This window comes from Penicillium chrysogenum (assembly GCF_028827035.1).
Source record: "Penicillium chrysogenum strain IBT 35668 chromosome Unknown utg000005l_segment0_segment0, whole genome shotgun sequence".
Lineage (NCBI taxonomy): Eukaryota > Fungi > Ascomycota > Eurotiomycetes > Eurotiales > Aspergillaceae > Penicillium > Penicillium chrysogenum.
Genome location: NW_026622753.1, coordinates 9,444,758 through 9,460,487, shown reverse-complemented (window position 1 = coordinate 9,460,487; position 15,730 = coordinate 9,444,758). Strand labels below are relative to the sequence as shown.

Here is a 15,730-nt window from a genome sequence, read left to right as displayed (position 1 = left end):
CCCCCTCATGTTTGTCTCTGCGCCTCTTTTGCTCTTCTCCTCTCACGATCTCTTCTCTTCTCTCTCTTCTCTCCCTGTGTCTCTTCCTTTCAAGTATATCTTCGTACCTTTTCCATAACATTGCGACTTCCATGTCAAACATCGAAACAGACGGTCTCTCCGTCACTTATTCCTCTGACCGAACTGGATCTCCGGATCTACGGCTAATCCACTATAATGATGTCTACCACGTCGAGTATGCTTCCCCTCTCTTTCTCTCCCTGGCTTCATAAACTGCAATATGGGATGATATTAAATCATCTTATATAGATCTGGCTCTGCTGAGCCTGTCGGCGGGGTGTCTCGGTTTCAATCCCTCGTGAATCACTACCGTCATCACCCACAGTTCGCTGGTCAGCCCGATATTCTGACCTTCTTCTCCGGCGATGCTTTCAACCCGAGTATCGAAAGTACAATCACAAAGGGCAGGCATATGGTACCATTCCTCAACACAGTGGGCACCGATGTAGCGTGTGTGGGTGTGAGTATGGCAACCTGCCCACCAGAAATATGGTCCCCGCTAATCTAAGGGTCTAGAATCATGATCTCGATTTTGGAGTCGTCCAATTCCGCCATTTGGCCAGCCAATGTCACTTTCCTTGGCTTTTAGCAAACGTTCTTGACCCCGCACTAGGGGAGGATACCCCAATAGCTGACAGCGGGAAGTCTCGCATGTTGATCTCTTCCAATGGGCTCAAGATTGGCGTATTGGGTCTTGGAGAACGAGAATGGTATGCGGCCCTGGAACACATATTTTAGTGCTTTTACGCTTTTCCATTGTTATTCCTTTGCTTACTCGGCCCTACCCCAGGCTCGGCACAATCAACTCTCTTCCGCCTGATCTGATCTACAAATCCGCATCTCAAACGGCCCGGGTTCTTGCGAAACAGCTTCGAGATGAGGGAGCAGACCTCGTAGTCGCTGTCACGCACCAACGTGAACCGAATGACTTTAAACTGGCTAACAACCTGTCACCCGATCTTGTGGACATTATTCTCGGGGGTCATGATCACTTTTATGGCCATGCTGTTGTCAATGGAATTCATGTGATGCGGTCAGGCACTGACTTCAAACAATTGAGTTACATCGAAGCTTTCCGCAAACGAGATGGTTTGCCTGGTTGGGACTTCAACATAATGCGACGGGATGTTGTTCGCTCAATTCCCGAAGACCCTGACACAGTGGCAATGGTGGCCCGGCTCACTTCCAGCCTCAAGGCCAAACTAGACAAGCCAATTGGATTTACAGTCAGCCCGCTCGATGGCCGGTTTTCTACTGTGCGACAGCGTGAATCTAATTTGGGGAATTTTGTTTGCGATCTGATGCGCTTCTATTATGCGGCCGATTGTGCCATGATGGCGGGTGGCACAATTCGCGGCGACCAAATATACCCGCCCGGCATACTGAAACTGAAGGATCTGCTGAATTGCTTCCCTTTCGAGGACCCTGTGGTATTGCTGCGCGTTCGCGGCCATGCATTGCTGGCTGCACTCGAAAATGGGGTCAGTCAGCTCCCCGCGCTCGAGGGCCGATTCTTGCAGGTATCCAATATCAACTACGGGTTTAAATTGGACGCACCATCCGGGTCGCGCATTACATTCGCTCGTATTGGCGATGAGCCCATTGACTTAGAGCGTGACTATCTTCTCGCCACACGCGGCTATATGGCCCGAGGAAAAGACGGGTTCGCCTCATTGCTTATCCAGGCGGAAGGAGGTGATGTGGAGGAGCTTGTCTCTGAGGAAAACGGTGTGCTCATCAGTACAATCCTACGGCAATATTTCCTAAGTCTCAAAGTACTCGGGAAATGGAACCGTTGGAGTGCCAGTTTAGGCCGCCACTGGGGTATTGTACATCGCAATCTGCACGGTGAAGGCTGGCTGAAGCCAGCGTCCCTCAAAAACGACGAGAAAAACGCAAGCGATAGGGTGAACCCGCAGCCTAATCCCCGACGCACAACCCGGTCAGCATACTACTATGGTCGATTTCCCGAAGAAGTCGAACAGGTCGACATTATCACCGGGGACGAGGCGAATGGCAATGCCATGGACTCGGACTCGGATGAGGATCCAGATATCCTCACATCCTCTGGGCCAATCACTAATTACGTCACTCAGCCAGCGAAATCATCCGCTGAAGAGGAGCATCGTCTACAAGTTGCGCGGCGAGTTGTCCGAAAGTGGATGCGGCACGCAGGTCTGCAATGCACAAGGTTGAATACTATGAACGGCGAAGGGGAATTCACTCCGGCCTGGACATCGGGAATCTCTCCTCGGTTGGAAGGACGCATTGTGGTAGAGTAGCCATGCTCCTCTGCCGTCTTTTCCTTTGTTTTCCCCTACGGGTTCATGTTTCGGGCTTTCTTCTGTTAGGGATTTTCTTATACTCTTGTCATATTTGCTGTTCTCTATTGCATCATGCATATGCGCTGGATGACCTGGTGTTTCTGGCTGAACGGAATGCATCGATACCCCGAATATCTTCGAACTATCCTATTCAATCGGCCTTCTTCTTGGGAATTTCTTTTTGCAACAGATAGTCTCCTCCTCTCCAAGCCTTATAGACCCCGTAAAGACCACAAAATGGCCAGACGTCCCACAGGGCACGTTTGACCGATCCCTTCCAGCCATTCTCGAACTCTCCACGATGTGGACCAGGGAGATCAGATTCACGCACTCGGACCTTTTCATACAGGGATGGAAGATGCTGCGCGTGGTATCTTGCCCGTAAGGAATCATAACCGGGCTTGTTATAGATGGACCAGAATTCGTCCTCTGTATAGTAAGTATGTGCATATAGCCACTTCTTTCCTCCAAGACTGTGGACCTTGTGTTCAAGCTGTCGATTTTGAGCCACGAAACCGGCCTCATCCGTGGTAGCGGCCGGGCCCCAGATCCCAAAATTGAGGAGTCGTGTGTTAACTCCCTTGCCATCCGCCGGATCTCCTTCCAACCCACCGGCACTTCCTGGTGGTAGCGGACAGAGCCAAAGCGGATATTGGCCAAAGTTGTCAGGTCGGTCCAGCCAGTCCAGGAACTCGGCAGCAGTGGATATTGGTACACCGACATCTTGGATGATATATCGACGCGCAAGCCCACTAACGTGCAGAGCATGATACATCACCTTGGTGTGCATGAATCGGTTAAGAAGCCAGCGTGTCAGAGAGGTGAATGGAACACAGAAGTAGCGAAAGGCGTAACGGGCAACCCAAAAACCACCTCGATCATAACGGAACAGGTAGTCCGTGAGAGGAATGTAGTCCACTGCATCCATGTGAGGTGAGCTCTCTCCGTCGGAGATCTTGGAGATCTTGGATTGAGCAATTCGTTCGACGTGCAAATAGAACCAATCGTCCTGTCGACGAGTAAAGCGTTGAGGCTTTACGTTAGAAGTTTGTTCAACTTGTCGACCAGCACAAACGACGATCTTGTTCCGTGCATAGACGATTCCGTCCAGGTATTCAGTGCTTGGATCAGCGCTAGCCTCTTCAAAGGCACGCACCGCGTCCTTCATATTGGAATTGACATAGTATTTCAGTTCAACCAATGGCTGCGACTTTTTCAATCGAATCTCCAATAGAGTGACCACTCCCAAGGTCCCAAAGGAAGATGCGGCGCCCCAGAACAAGTCCGAGCGGTTATCCGCCAGTTCCGAACCCGTCTTGACGCGGTCATTGTATGCCTTCACCACCTGACCATCTGCCAGGACCATTTCAATCCAATTGACAGTATGATCGAAGAACCCCTCGCGGAAAGAGCTACTCTCGCCCGACGTCCCGGAGAATCCGCCCCCAACCGAGATGTTGGGGAACTCGACAACCACCAAAGGGACCAACCCATGGACCATGGTGGCAGCCACCAGAGCACCCATCGAGACATTGGGCTCAACTATAGCTGTATATCTGTCGGTATCGATCTCGAGGATGCGAGTGAGAGGTTCTGTGCTGACCGTGTTGGAGAGAGATCGGTTGGAGGGCCGAGTACTGTTGGTAGCGCCATGATATATACGGAATGGTTGCTGGCGACTGTGGAAGTCCGCTACCCGTGCTGAGATCTCTTGCACATCTGCAGTATGATCCATTATAGATATGAAAATGAAAAAAAGGGAGATACAGAAATATAAGCAAAAGCCAGAAGATGTAATATGCCAAGCAAGGGGAATGGAATGAGAGAATCCCCAGCCCGAGGTCGCCGCATTTGGAGCCCTGGCTGACATGAAAGACATGAACTAGTAGGATTTGTACGAAATCAAATTCAGAACTGTACATCGGTATCATCAACATGAGAAAGAAGAAAGACAAACAGAAACAGAATAGAAGTAGAGTAGAAAATTCCAAGCCTATTGTAGGCCAACAGGGCGTGCTCCTGCGAGATTGACCACCCTACCACCTCCAGCTGCTCCCACTATTGTAGGCGCCCGTGGCTGTACCCAACCTGGAACACTGGAATCATGACTCTCCCGTGCAGAAATGGTCTGCCAGACATTGGGGAATCCTGTGGGCAAAATTCCTTTGATTTTGGCACCGGGAACGGCGAATCGAGGCTCACGATGGAGAAGGTAGCCACCCATCAGCCCTTGTGTAATCAACGATGCAAAAATCGATTCAATCTCTTGCATCATGGATGCGTCTGTTTCTATCCTGTCGTCGAAGTCATACGCATATGGATTCAGTTCGTAATCGCCATAGTTCTCTTCTGGCTCTCCATCGACCAATTGACCCGGTAGATTAGGTTGTGGTCGCCCTTCTTCGGTGTAAAATCCGTCCGGCGCCAAAAAATCCCCATATTTTCCTAGTATCTCTCGATCGGTGGCGGGGCTAGCCCTTCCATCTGCTCCTTCCAGGCGGGCGTAGTCGAGATCTGTGGGTTCGGAAACGACTTGTGACCCATAGAGGTTGGAGGCTGCCATAGTACTCGTGGTGCCAGTTCCGGATGATGCGTGTTGTGTCTGTAGCCATCGTATAGCCACAACGAGCTTTTTAAGGTTGAGGACTGGTGGAGGTCCCTTCTGCGCCTGCGCCTGCGGACCTCCATAGGAACCTCCGTACATGAAAACCTTGCGTGCAAAAGATCGCCAAACCAGAGTCTCGCATCGATTTCGGAGAGTAAACAGAATTCCTTTGCGTGCAAACCATTGCGCGGTCGGCGAGCCCAAGAAGAGATGTTGCCGGAAAGCCAGGTAGTCTCCTCGGACAATCAATCGACACAGTGGCTGGAAGTGTTCTGCTAACCCTTGTGCTTCTGGTCGTTGGAGAAGTGCCTGGGACGGGAATCGGCCCAAGATAATGTTACACGGAATGAGGTATGAGAGGATCAAGCGTCGTTGGCTTATGGCTTGGCGGTGGCATTGGTCGTAGGCGGCCTGTAAAGCGAGGCGGGCGGGGGAAAAGAGGTTATTGGCGAAAAGGTAGCGCCCGAGGTAGTAGAGGTAGGTTACACGCTGTGAAGCTGGGAAGTAGGCCAAGGGGGGGTGATTGGGCGCTGATACTTGCAAACATCTGCTCGGCGTTGCGTAGTTTGCCGCACTATATTTCGTCAGAATCAAGATCTGAAAGAGGGTGAGATAGTCAGTGATAGAGCCTCCGTACCTGGAACAGCAGTTTCAGGCAGAGATTAGCCATGAGATAGATACCGATGCGCTTGCCCTCCGGCTTACCAGTAGGGCCGGGAGTGCCGGTCCGATCAGTGAGGCACTTGATGAAGGCTTCGCGCACCACATTGGCCGATTTTTCCACCAAGGTCACTTTCTCGATGCTCTCGTCCTGAGCCGCCAGACCTTCCATTCGTCGAATATGCGCGATCAGGTCCGGTCGACGATCGAGGCCCATTGCTAATTTTGCCAGCACCTTCGACAAGTAGAGAACTGTAGGAAGAACGACGACACCCATTTGACTATCTCCGAGGGCGAGCACACATTGACTGCAGTTGATGAGAAGGTTGAGTCAGCTTTCAAGCTCGAAGATATGAGTAGGATCCTCGTCCGGGGAACAGAGAGTGCATTCAGAATCCTCCACCGGGGGGGCAGCAAAACTTACTTGAGCAGCGCCTTCAACTGGTTGTATGTTTCCAATAGGTTATCGGTGTTCATATCGCGTAGAAAGATCAGGTAGAGCTTGACGAAAGTCGGGAACGCCGTCCATGAGCCACCCTTGGATCGCGGCACGAGAGGCTCGCATCGTTGAAGAAGTTCGGTGTCAGCCTTGGAGCCCGGGGCATAGTACTGCCGTAGTTCACTGACCATGCGCTGGTAAATGTCAGAAAGCGGCGGCTCGAGCTGAAGAAAGTCCTGGACTTTGGCACCATCGCGGTTCTGGACCAATTCCTGCAAACTGCCGAGGAATTGGTCGAGGACGGGAGTTTGACCCATGTTGAAAGAGCGAAATGCTCGATTGGCTGGTATCTCCAGAAGTATTAATTTAATTGAACGATCATTGTGTTTTCAAAGATTCTTAACGGTCAAAGAAACCAAACCGAGGAGCTCATCTATTGACGGCATGGCAGAACCCGTCACCGCCCTTTGTATAGACATGCATGGATGTCCAGGAGCGGGAGTCGATTCAATTTTCAATTACATTCAATTATGCTAGGTCATTGAGTGTTTTGATAAGATGAAATCAATGGATCACTGTTAATGATAGTTCTGGTATAGTTCAAATGGGTTGGTGTCTAGAAGTAAGCACTTCACTCAGATTGTATATATCTACATATCTATAGAGTAATACTCTAGTATAAGCGTACAATATGCACCCTTGCAACATAAAGATGGTGTATTATGTCCATGCAATTTATAGGTCATAGGTAGTATTATCATGTACTCTTGAATGTGATTGATATGGTTTGAATCACAGATAATGATTATCTTGTCATTTAATAGGCGTAGGTATCCCAAACGGATGATGTATATAGCCCTCGGAGAGGGGATATTCGAATATCGTCTTACGATCACACAAGTCCCTCTGGATTACTTATAAAAGTACATACAACATATGCTATGTTTTTGATTCCTGTCAAAATTATAGGTGCACTATGTATGTACCCAGTACGATATTGTAAATATTGTAAATCACACCTTGTTAAAGTCGATATTGGTCGAACGGGCAGCAATTTCACATGAAACTTCCTTGGAGACCTTTAGAGTCAATCAAGCAAGTCCATAGATGATGTTATAGTATAATTATAGTATAATATCATATGTTATAGTACGTGCTAGATGTCTCCTCTCTTCCCAGACAGGTTTCCTCCTATGATGTCATCTAACTGTACCCATATCACATGTAAAAGGTAACGTCACAGGGAATTGGAAGTACAAATATTCTCAATGTTGATTCTTTTCTTTCTTAATTGTTCCAATTCCTCATTTAACAAAAATCATGGGTTCTGAGTCCATTATCTCGGCGCTCTCGGCCTTCATCCGGCATCCATTCGTAGAGACCTTTACCTGGCTCTACTTGGCTATGCAAGCGGTGTTGGTTTACGTCTTTTCGCCTATACCCCCGCCCCCTACCGCTCAGAATGCAAATCTTCCTAGAAAGAGAGTCGCAGTCATTGGCGCAGGCTTGACCGGTGTGTCATCGGCTGCCCACTGCGTTGGCAATGGCTTCGATGTCCAATTGTTCGAATCGAGACCCAAAGAACAGGGATTGGGAGGCATCTGGAGTGTCAGTTCTACTTTGCCTTTAGTTAAAGCACTTATACTAATACCCTTATAGAGAGTCAATTCCACCTCCGCACTACAAGTCCACAGCGTCATGTACCGTTTCCATCCTTCCGTCCGGTTCGACAGCGCGTATCCCACCCAGCAGCAGATCAAAGAGCAAATCGTTGATGTCTGGAAGAGATATGACCTGGAAAGACGCACGGTCTTTGAGACTAAAGTCAAATCTGTGAAAAAGACCAAGAATGGCCAGTGGATCATCAACAATGACGAAGAGCAGTATGGCCGCTTCGACGGCATCTTGGCCACAGTGGGCGTTTGTGGAGATCCTAAGATGCCACCGCTGCCTAGCCAGGAAAGATTCAAGGGCCAAATCTACCACTCCTCTGAGTTGGATGGCAAAAACGCCAAAGGCAAAAAGGTACTCATTGTGGGAGGCGGCGCTAGCGCCATTGAAGCTTTGGAGTTCGCCGTCAAGAACGGAGCTGCCGAGATTGACGTTCTTTCTCGCTCCGATAAATGGATCATCCCCCGCAACATACTCGTGCAGTCTCTGCTAGCGTGCAATATCTTCGGCCAGGAAACCTCACTCTCGTGGATCCCCGAATGGTTGCTGCGCAAGTTTTTCTATCGTGATCTTCAAGACATTGCGCCGTCAGACAAAGGAATCTTTACCGGAACTCCGATGGCCAATGACGAGTTGTTTAACCAGATCCGCGAGGGCAAAGCTCACTGGCTACGGGGTGACATCGTTTCTGTGGAAGAGAAGGGTGTGATGTTCAATTATCGATCCAAGGGTGTCCCTAAGGGAGGACCTGGCCACGAGAAATTGGTTGAGGGAGATATTATCGTCATGGCAACTGGTTTTAAACGGCCTTCACTGACCTTTTTGCCCGATGAGTGTTTCGATGAACCCTACGGTCCGCCTAGTTGGTATCTTCAAGTCTTCCCACCCAAGTACCCGGATATTTGCGCAAACAACAGCACCTACGTCGATGCGATTGGTACAGTGGGCAATATGCATATTGGAATATACACGCGATTCCTGCTTATGTTCTTGACCGACCCATTGACCAGACCTACTGAAGGGTGGATGAAGACCTGGATCGACTTCACTAGGTTCATGAAGCGTCTGGCACCCACGGGAGCATTTGACTTCTTCACCTATGCTGAACTGATCTACTGGTACTTCTTCGTCCTTGTCGTCAACCCGTTCCGCTGGAAGTGGGCGTTGTTCGTGTTCTTTGGTATTGGTCGTGGCTTGCCCTTGAGGTTCGTGGAACAAGAGAACTCGTTCCGCAGGGAGCTGAAAAAACAACGCAAGTCAAAGAAAGCTCAGTAGACTGGCTTAATATGATACTTGCCCAATGTTACGGGGGATGCATGTACAGTGGAAGTTAAGAAGGTCATCATAATTGAAACGTGATACTTTATTCGTCATCATGGCCTGGAAGACTAGTGCCAAAAAAACATATGTATTGTATGTATATCAAGACATAGCGCTTAAATTCAACGATATCCACCTGAAGATTGAAAATTTCCTCCCATTATTGCCCTTTGATTTCTGGAATCTTCTTCCCCATGTCGTAGGCCAAATTGCCCCCTCGCAAAAAGTGAGCGGGGATATAATGCTGCTCTTCCAGCCACAGTATAGGCCATAGCAAAGTCACACCCAGGAGACAGAAAAGGGTTGCAATGAGATGCCAACCAAAAATAATCCAATACCCGATATGCGGCATGAGGAACTTGACGAACTCTGATGTTTGATACAGATCTTCTTGCTTAGAAATGTAGTAAAGCTTGTGGTCGCCATTGGTCGTAGTATCGCTCTTGTCCGAATCGTACGTCAGGTCCAAGACCGTAGTAAGAGTCACCGGAGCAACGTGGAATGGAACAAGCCAAATGGAAAAGATCTGTGACATATTCACATAGAGCTTGAGCTTATCCTCATCAAATGCTGGAGGATGGTCAGAGTTTGTTGTCAAAATTATGCTGTCCATGACCTTGAGGAGTCCGTACCAATTGAATGAATCTCTAACTCGATCCGGGGTGACATGATCTTATACCATTGGAATATCTTTGAGACCCACCATCTGCTACCTTCAAAGTTGGGCACTCGGCAGAATGGATGAACAAATGATGCATTGTTGGTGAAATACCGCTTGAGGACGGTTTCTTGTAAAGACGGCGTGGACTGTGTCAGACTCCGGATAACGGTTGGTATATCGGCCACTATAGGGATGAGCAGGAGATAAATATATATGAGATCGAATTGACAACGCACCTGGGTTTTCCATTGTGATCAAAAAGCTTCAACGGTGTTGGAAAGAAAAGAAACGAAAGATATCGAGAGTTGGTCCTGAGGGACACAATGACGTCATCTGGGCCTATCCTCGGGGTTTAACATGTGAACTACATTTGGGCCTAGTCACAGCAAGTTGGAAGCTATCCAATTGAATACCTTCTTCTTAAATAAGTGATTTCTTTCGATCGATACCACATGCTCTGTGGAGGCCATATCGAGCATCATATTTTTGCTACTCCGGAAGGAGCTTGCCAGATGCCGGTGTTTATCGGCATGCCGAGTCATTATATTCCGGCGGTAAGGTATAAAATATACATATACACATACACATACACATACACATACACATACACATACACAGCCCTAGACCAAATTGATCCGGTGGAATTATATCCTCGAATGTATGTCGTAGAATCTAGATACAGGTATGCATTGGTCAAAATGGACCTTGGGTAATCAAGTAAACTCCAAAGTGATTGAATTCCAGAAAGAAACGCCTTTGAACATGGAGGTTGCCCGCTGCAACCACTTTTTACCGCTTCCAGCTGTCAACCTTCTTTCGTCGCTTGTCGAAGATCTGACCCATGCCAACACCATCACCGCGTTGCCCGTCCTCGTTGCGGACTCGCTTCCGACTCTTCTCGAGTGCGGCTCCATTGCTTTTGCTTCTCCGGGTGAGACGTTCAATGTTATCTGCGCCCTCATTGAGCCCCTTCCATTCATCACCACCGTACGTGGTATCCTTTCCACGACCCCGTTTGGCCAATTCCTTCTTAGTCTCCTTCGGCAATCGGACGAAGTTGGTCTCTTCGTAGGTGGTACGCTCTGCCTCGCGCTCTCGGTCCTTCTTTGACTTAACCGTTCGGCCACCATCAATGATTGTGCTGCCGATACTGGGCTCAGCCATGGGTGCGGAGGACATTTCAGCGCTAACAAATTCGTCGATGACGTTGGATCGGATCGGTCTGCGGTCCTGGCGTTCGCGACGTTCCGTCGTAGGCAAGGAAGTTGGCATGATCCTCGGGGGACGATAAATGCCATCCCCGGGTCCTTCGACGGCACCCTTGGAGGGTTGGGCCTTCTTCTGCTCGGCCACTCCCCTGGAGAAGGCAGAAACATTAGGTCGGTACGCCATTTCATCAATGTCCTCTTCCTCCTCGCTGCCGCTCGCATCTTCGTCCTCATCCGATGAGGCTTCGCTGCCTGATGTCGCGGCTTTGCGGCTTTTCTTGGTCTTGACCGGCTGAACCTTCTCTGCCCGCTCCGCATCCTCTGCAGCCTTAATGACCTTATCCACCTGATACTTCAATCGTCCTTCCAAAGGACGGACACCACGTTCGAGGAATACGCGAAGCTCAATCAATTTCTTGCGAATATCATCTTCGAGGGAGTTGTCCGTAGATTGACTGTTCCCTTTCGGAGTTTGTTTCGCCGACACATTTCGCAGTTGGAAAATGATCAGGAACACAAGATTTTGCAAGTAGGAGAGGAGAATTTCGCTCTTGGTGTCGAGGAGAGATATGCCGTCTTGGGGAGGCTCGATCGTGACATCGGAAGGCACATCCTTGTGTGGCTTGGGTAGAGAGGAGGCAGTTGTCGACAGACAAGTATTCAGAGTCTCAAGTAATGTCGATAGGCTTTGAGGGCGTGCAGGCGCCTGTGCTGAAGCCATGATTGAGAGTCGATGACTTGTAGAGAACAATAGTTCGCGAACAAAAAAAATTGGCCGCTTCGACGATAACACCAGTCACGTGTGATAATAATAAGGCACCAAGGCACTAACAAGACATCCTTAGATCGTCATTGCCAGTCTGTCACTCGCAGTTTGGTACTTTGGCACTTTACCTCCTTCGAGTATCGCGAGTTTCTCACAGATGAGAACCGTGGTTCTCTCTTTCTAGGGTAGCTTCTTGCTGTGAACAACCCCCCGTTTTCTTTCACGATCGCCCACCGATACCCAAGCTCTACTCCTATCCTCCCAAACAAACAATTGAGGTTGATTCCAGGCTTCCAAATTCTATAGAGACACCCAACATGCGGTTCACCGATCGAGCCTTTCTTCTTTCCTCGACTCTACTAGCAATCCCTTCCTTGACTACGGCCTTTTATCTGCCAGGTGTTGCACCGACCTCCTACGACGAAGGACAAGCAGTTCCGCTTTATGTCAACCACCTCACCCCCAGTCTCTCGCGAGATGATCAGCTTCATTCGGTCTTCTCATTTGACTACTACCATCCGGCTTTTGGGTTCTGCCGACCTGCAGACGGTCCTAAAGATGTGAGGGAATCCCTGGGGAGCATTCTATTCGGTGATCGGATCCGCACCTCGCCATTCGAGCTTCACATGGCAAAGAACGAGACGTGCAAATCGATATGTGCAGAGGCAAAATTTGATGCCCGCAGCGCAAAGTGGACCAATCGGCGAATAGCTCAGGGCTACAACATCAACTGGATTGTGGATGGGCTGCCAGCCGCGCAGTTGAACTATGATGGTGTTACCAAGACTAAATTCTACAACCCCGGTTTCTCTCTGGGTGAGCTAGATGACAATGGGCAGGCTCTGCTCAACAATCACTACGACATTGTGATTGATTATCATAAGGTGGGCTTTGGCGGCAAGGATAAATACCGCGTTGTTGGAGTGCTTGTCCAGCCTGAATCTCGCAAGGACTCCCGGAATTTAGAAGGTGGCGCCGCTGAATGTGGTACTCCGGGAAATGGTCTTACGCTCAACGAGGACGGGGAGACAACAGTCACCTGGACATATAGTGTGTACTGGAAGGAGTCCCCCACAGCCTGGGCTACCCGGTGGGATAAGTATCTTCATGTCTATGACCCCAAGATCCACTGGTTCTCGCTCATCAACTCGGCCGTCTTCGTGGTTTTTCTCGTCGGTATGGTCAGCATGATTCTAGTCCGCGCACTCAAGAAGGATATTGCTCGCTATAACAGGCTTGATTCGTTCAACCTCGAGGATTTGGACAGCACTTCGGCTGCGATTGAAGACGGAGTCCAGGAGGATTCTGGCTGGAAATTGGTCCATGGCGACGTCTTCCGGTGCCCCAAGTCTCCGTTGTTGCTGAGTGTGATGGTTGGCAATGGTGCCCAGCTATTTATGATGACCGGTGTGACTGTCGGTAGGTAGTCTAACTCACGCTCTTCTCCTCCTAGGTGCTAATCTTCCCTTGTAGCATTTGCGCTGCTTGGCCTCCTCTCTCCATCCAACCGTGGATTCCTGGCTACTGCCATTCTCCTGATTTCCGCCCTTTTCGGTGGTATCGGCGGTTACGTGTCGGCGCGAGTGTATAAGACATTCGGAGGCGACGCTTGGAGGCGCAACATTATCATGACACCTCTGTTCATTCCTGGCATTGTATTTGGTACTTTCTTCACGCTGAATCTCTTTGTTTGGGCCAAGGGATCCAGCGGTGCCGTACCATTTGGAACTATGTTGGCACTGGTCTTGATCTGGTTTGTTATCAGCGTGCCCTTGAGCGTGGCAGGCAGCTGGTTGGGATTCAAGCAATCGGTACTGTTAAAATTCCACCCCCTATATCCAGACATTCAAGTGACTAACCACACCTTTCCAATAGCCGCTTGAGGGTCCTACCAAGACCAACCAAATCCCTCGGCAGGTTCCTCCGATGTCTGGTAGCCTGCGCACAATTCCGTCGATTCTGCTGACCGGAATTCTCCCCTTCGGTGCCATTTTTGTCGAGCTGTACTTCATTATGACCTCCCTCTGGACCAACAAGATCTACTACATGTTCGGGTTCCTGTTCCTCTGCTACGGCCTGATGATTATTACCTCTGCGGCTACCACTGTCTTGCTGGTGTATTTCTTGCTGTGTGCAGAGAACTACCGGTGGCACTGGCGCGCATTTATGGGTGCAGGTATGACCGGAGGATATGTATTTGTGAATGCGCTCATTTTCTGGGCGACACGGGTCAGCTTTGGTGGATTGACGGGGGCGGTGCTCTATGTGGGCTATTCGGCGTTGATCGCCTTCATTGTGTTCATTCTGACTGGTAGGTTCTTGTTCCTGTGTCTTCCGGATGGGCTTTCTTTGCTGACTTTTGTGCAGGTTCCATTGGTTTCTTTGCCAGTTGGGCATTCATCCACCGTATTTATGGCTCAATCAAGGTGGACTAAAGGACTTCCTATTGCTGTTTCTCACATTTTAGCCTCGCATTTTGGGGTCTTCACGAGAGAAGACTTCGCTTCTGTGTGTTTTTGTCCTTTTATTTCCTCTTCCAAAAGAAAAAGCCCCCATTGCTTGGAGAGGTCTACCTTGCAGATAGATAAATGTGTTTTGATATGGAGGAATGAAAGTCCACGGACTAGATGTATATACGCGATAATGAGATTGTCTTAATAGAAAAGTGCCAAGCCCCGGGATGTTCTGGACTTCCCCGTTCTCTCGCCACCTCCATCTTCAACCTTCTCTATCTTTAGAAGTGTACTTGTTTATTCTTGTTGCACTTGTTTCATCTTACATTGGGAACTCCCTTGCTTAGACTTACCTAGGTACTTCCCACTGGGCACTTAGCATTTACCAGCCACAACTCAGCCACACCCATCCCGCCTGTTTCTACCCCGCGTCATCACTCCGAGCCCATTGCAAGGCCCTCACTCCCAGATTTGGTTGGAACTTGGTCTTGATACTGTTCGAGAGGGATCATTTTGATCATGGGAAAGTCGTAAGTTTCTACTATCCTGTCACCCTCTTTGAAAATGGCGGTGGAACGGACCCCGTGGGTTTCAGATTGCGCATCACCTCGAGGGGGAGGAACAAGCCAGGACCAAAGCCCCCCCCGTACCTTCGATCTGAGGTCATGATGAATATCACGCGACCTGAATTCAGAGGATCCGCGTTGACCCCGTGTTCCGCAGTCAATCAAAGCTTTCGCCAACGCAGCTCGATGAGCTGCAAAGGGCAACACATTTCGATAAGAAGGAGCTACAACAATGGTACAAAGGTATGCAGATATGCAGATATGAGCCACATATCGGATACGAAAATGTTAAAGAGTGATAGCTGATATGTGGACATCTCTAGGATTCCTTAAGGACTGCCCGTCCGGTACCCTGACCAAGGAAGAATTCCAGAAAATCTACCGGCAGTTCTTCCCCTTCGGTGACCCGTCATCCTTTGCCAATTATGTCTTTCGCGTTTTCGACTCGGACAACAGTGGTATGATCGACTTCAAGGAGTTTATCTGCGCCCTGTCCGTGACTTCGCGGGGCAAGATGGAGGATAAGCTGGATTGGGCATTCCAATTGTACGATATTGATGGCGATGGAAAAATCACTTATGACGAAATGCTGGCCATTGTCGAGGCGATCTATAAGATGGTATGTACAATGGGGTTTTATGAAGATAGGCTCTAATAACTAACTGGAATACAGGTTGGATCCATGGTGAAACTCCCTGAGGACGAAGATACCCCGGAGAAGCGCGTACGGAAGATCTTCCGGATGATGGACAAGGATGAGAATGGCAGCCTCGACATCGAGGAGTTCAAAGAAGGCAGCAAACGGGACGAAACTATCGTCAGTGCCTTGTCGCTTTACGACGGATTGGTTTAGATTGTTGCTTGGGCGAATACTGGCGCAATGTGAGGCATTCTCTTTTGGACGGGCGAAGGGGATGCATTGCATATTCTCTTCTCATATTCTCTGTTTCTCTAGTTTACTTTTTTTTATTTTTTTTATTTTTTGGTCCTTGTCATC

The 15,730-nt window shown here is 49.2% G+C and overlaps 8 protein-coding genes across 8 annotated transcripts; 4 read left to right on the top strand and 4 right to left on the bottom strand.

The window, feature by feature from the left end:
- Positions 1-131: 131 nt before the first annotated feature.
- N7489_011953 (putative 5'-nucleotidase) lies at positions 132-2,342 on the top strand (the record flags this gene model as incomplete). The annotated part of the gene is made up of 4 exons (XM_056717702.1): positions 132-235; positions 310-520; positions 577-770; positions 851-2,342. The coding sequence occupies 4 exons, from the start codon at positions 132-134 to the stop codon at positions 2,340-2,342; spliced, it is 2,001 nt and encodes a 666-aa protein (XP_056565324.1).
- Positions 2,343-2,535: 193 nt separating this feature from the next.
- N7489_011952 (FAD-binding oxidoreductase) lies at positions 2,536-4,119 on the bottom strand (the record flags this gene model as incomplete). Its single annotated transcript, XM_056717701.1, has 1 exon — positions 2,536-4,119. The coding sequence occupies one exon, from the start codon at positions 4,117-4,119 to the stop codon at positions 2,536-2,538; it is 1,584 nt and encodes a 527-aa protein (XP_056565323.1).
- Positions 4,120-4,377: 258 nt separating this feature from the next.
- On the bottom strand, positions 4,378-6,405 carry N7489_011951 (uncharacterized protein; the record flags this gene model as incomplete). The annotated part of the gene is made up of 3 exons (XM_056717700.1): positions 4,378-5,586; positions 5,627-5,957; positions 6,074-6,405. 3 exons carry the CDS (start codon positions 6,403-6,405, stop codon positions 4,378-4,380), a joined length of 1,872 nt encoding a protein of 623 aa, XP_056565322.1.
- Positions 6,406-7,408: 1,003 nt separating this feature from the next.
- N7489_011950 (uncharacterized protein) lies at positions 7,409-9,034 on the top strand (the record flags this gene model as incomplete). Its single annotated transcript, XM_056717699.1, has 2 exons — positions 7,409-7,696; positions 7,748-9,034. 2 exons carry the CDS (start codon positions 7,409-7,411, stop codon positions 9,032-9,034), a joined length of 1,575 nt encoding a protein of 524 aa, XP_056565321.1.
- Positions 9,035-9,239: 205 nt separating this feature from the next.
- Positions 9,240-9,989, bottom strand: N7489_011949 (uncharacterized protein; the record flags this gene model as incomplete). The annotated part of the gene is made up of 3 exons (XM_056717698.1): positions 9,240-9,649; positions 9,712-9,924; positions 9,977-9,989. The coding sequence occupies 3 exons, from the start codon at positions 9,987-9,989 to the stop codon at positions 9,240-9,242; spliced, it is 636 nt and encodes a 211-aa protein (XP_056565320.1).
- A 540-nt stretch (positions 9,990-10,529) lies between these two features.
- lcp5 (small subunit rRNA maturation protein LCP5) lies at positions 10,530-11,669 on the bottom strand (the record flags this gene model as incomplete). The annotated part of the gene is made up of 1 exon (XM_056717697.1): positions 10,530-11,669. One exon carries the CDS (start codon positions 11,667-11,669, stop codon positions 10,530-10,532), a length of 1,140 nt encoding a protein of 379 aa, XP_056565319.1.
- A 362-nt stretch (positions 11,670-12,031) lies between these two features.
- On the top strand, positions 12,032-14,149 carry N7489_011947 (transmembrane 9 family protein; the record flags this gene model as incomplete). Its single annotated transcript, XM_056717696.1, has 4 exons — positions 12,032-13,133; positions 13,188-13,525; positions 13,590-14,025; positions 14,082-14,149. The coding sequence occupies 4 exons, from the start codon at positions 12,032-12,034 to the stop codon at positions 14,147-14,149; spliced, it is 1,944 nt and encodes a 647-aa protein (XP_056565318.1).
- Positions 14,150-14,686: 537 nt separating this feature from the next.
- N7489_011946 (EF-hand domain-containing protein) lies at positions 14,687-15,586 on the top strand (the record flags this gene model as incomplete). Its single annotated transcript, XM_056717695.1, has 4 exons — positions 14,687-14,697; positions 14,891-14,976; positions 15,057-15,352; positions 15,407-15,586. 4 exons carry the CDS (start codon positions 14,687-14,689, stop codon positions 15,584-15,586), a joined length of 573 nt encoding a protein of 190 aa, XP_056565317.1.
- Positions 15,587-15,730: the final 144 nt, after the last annotated feature.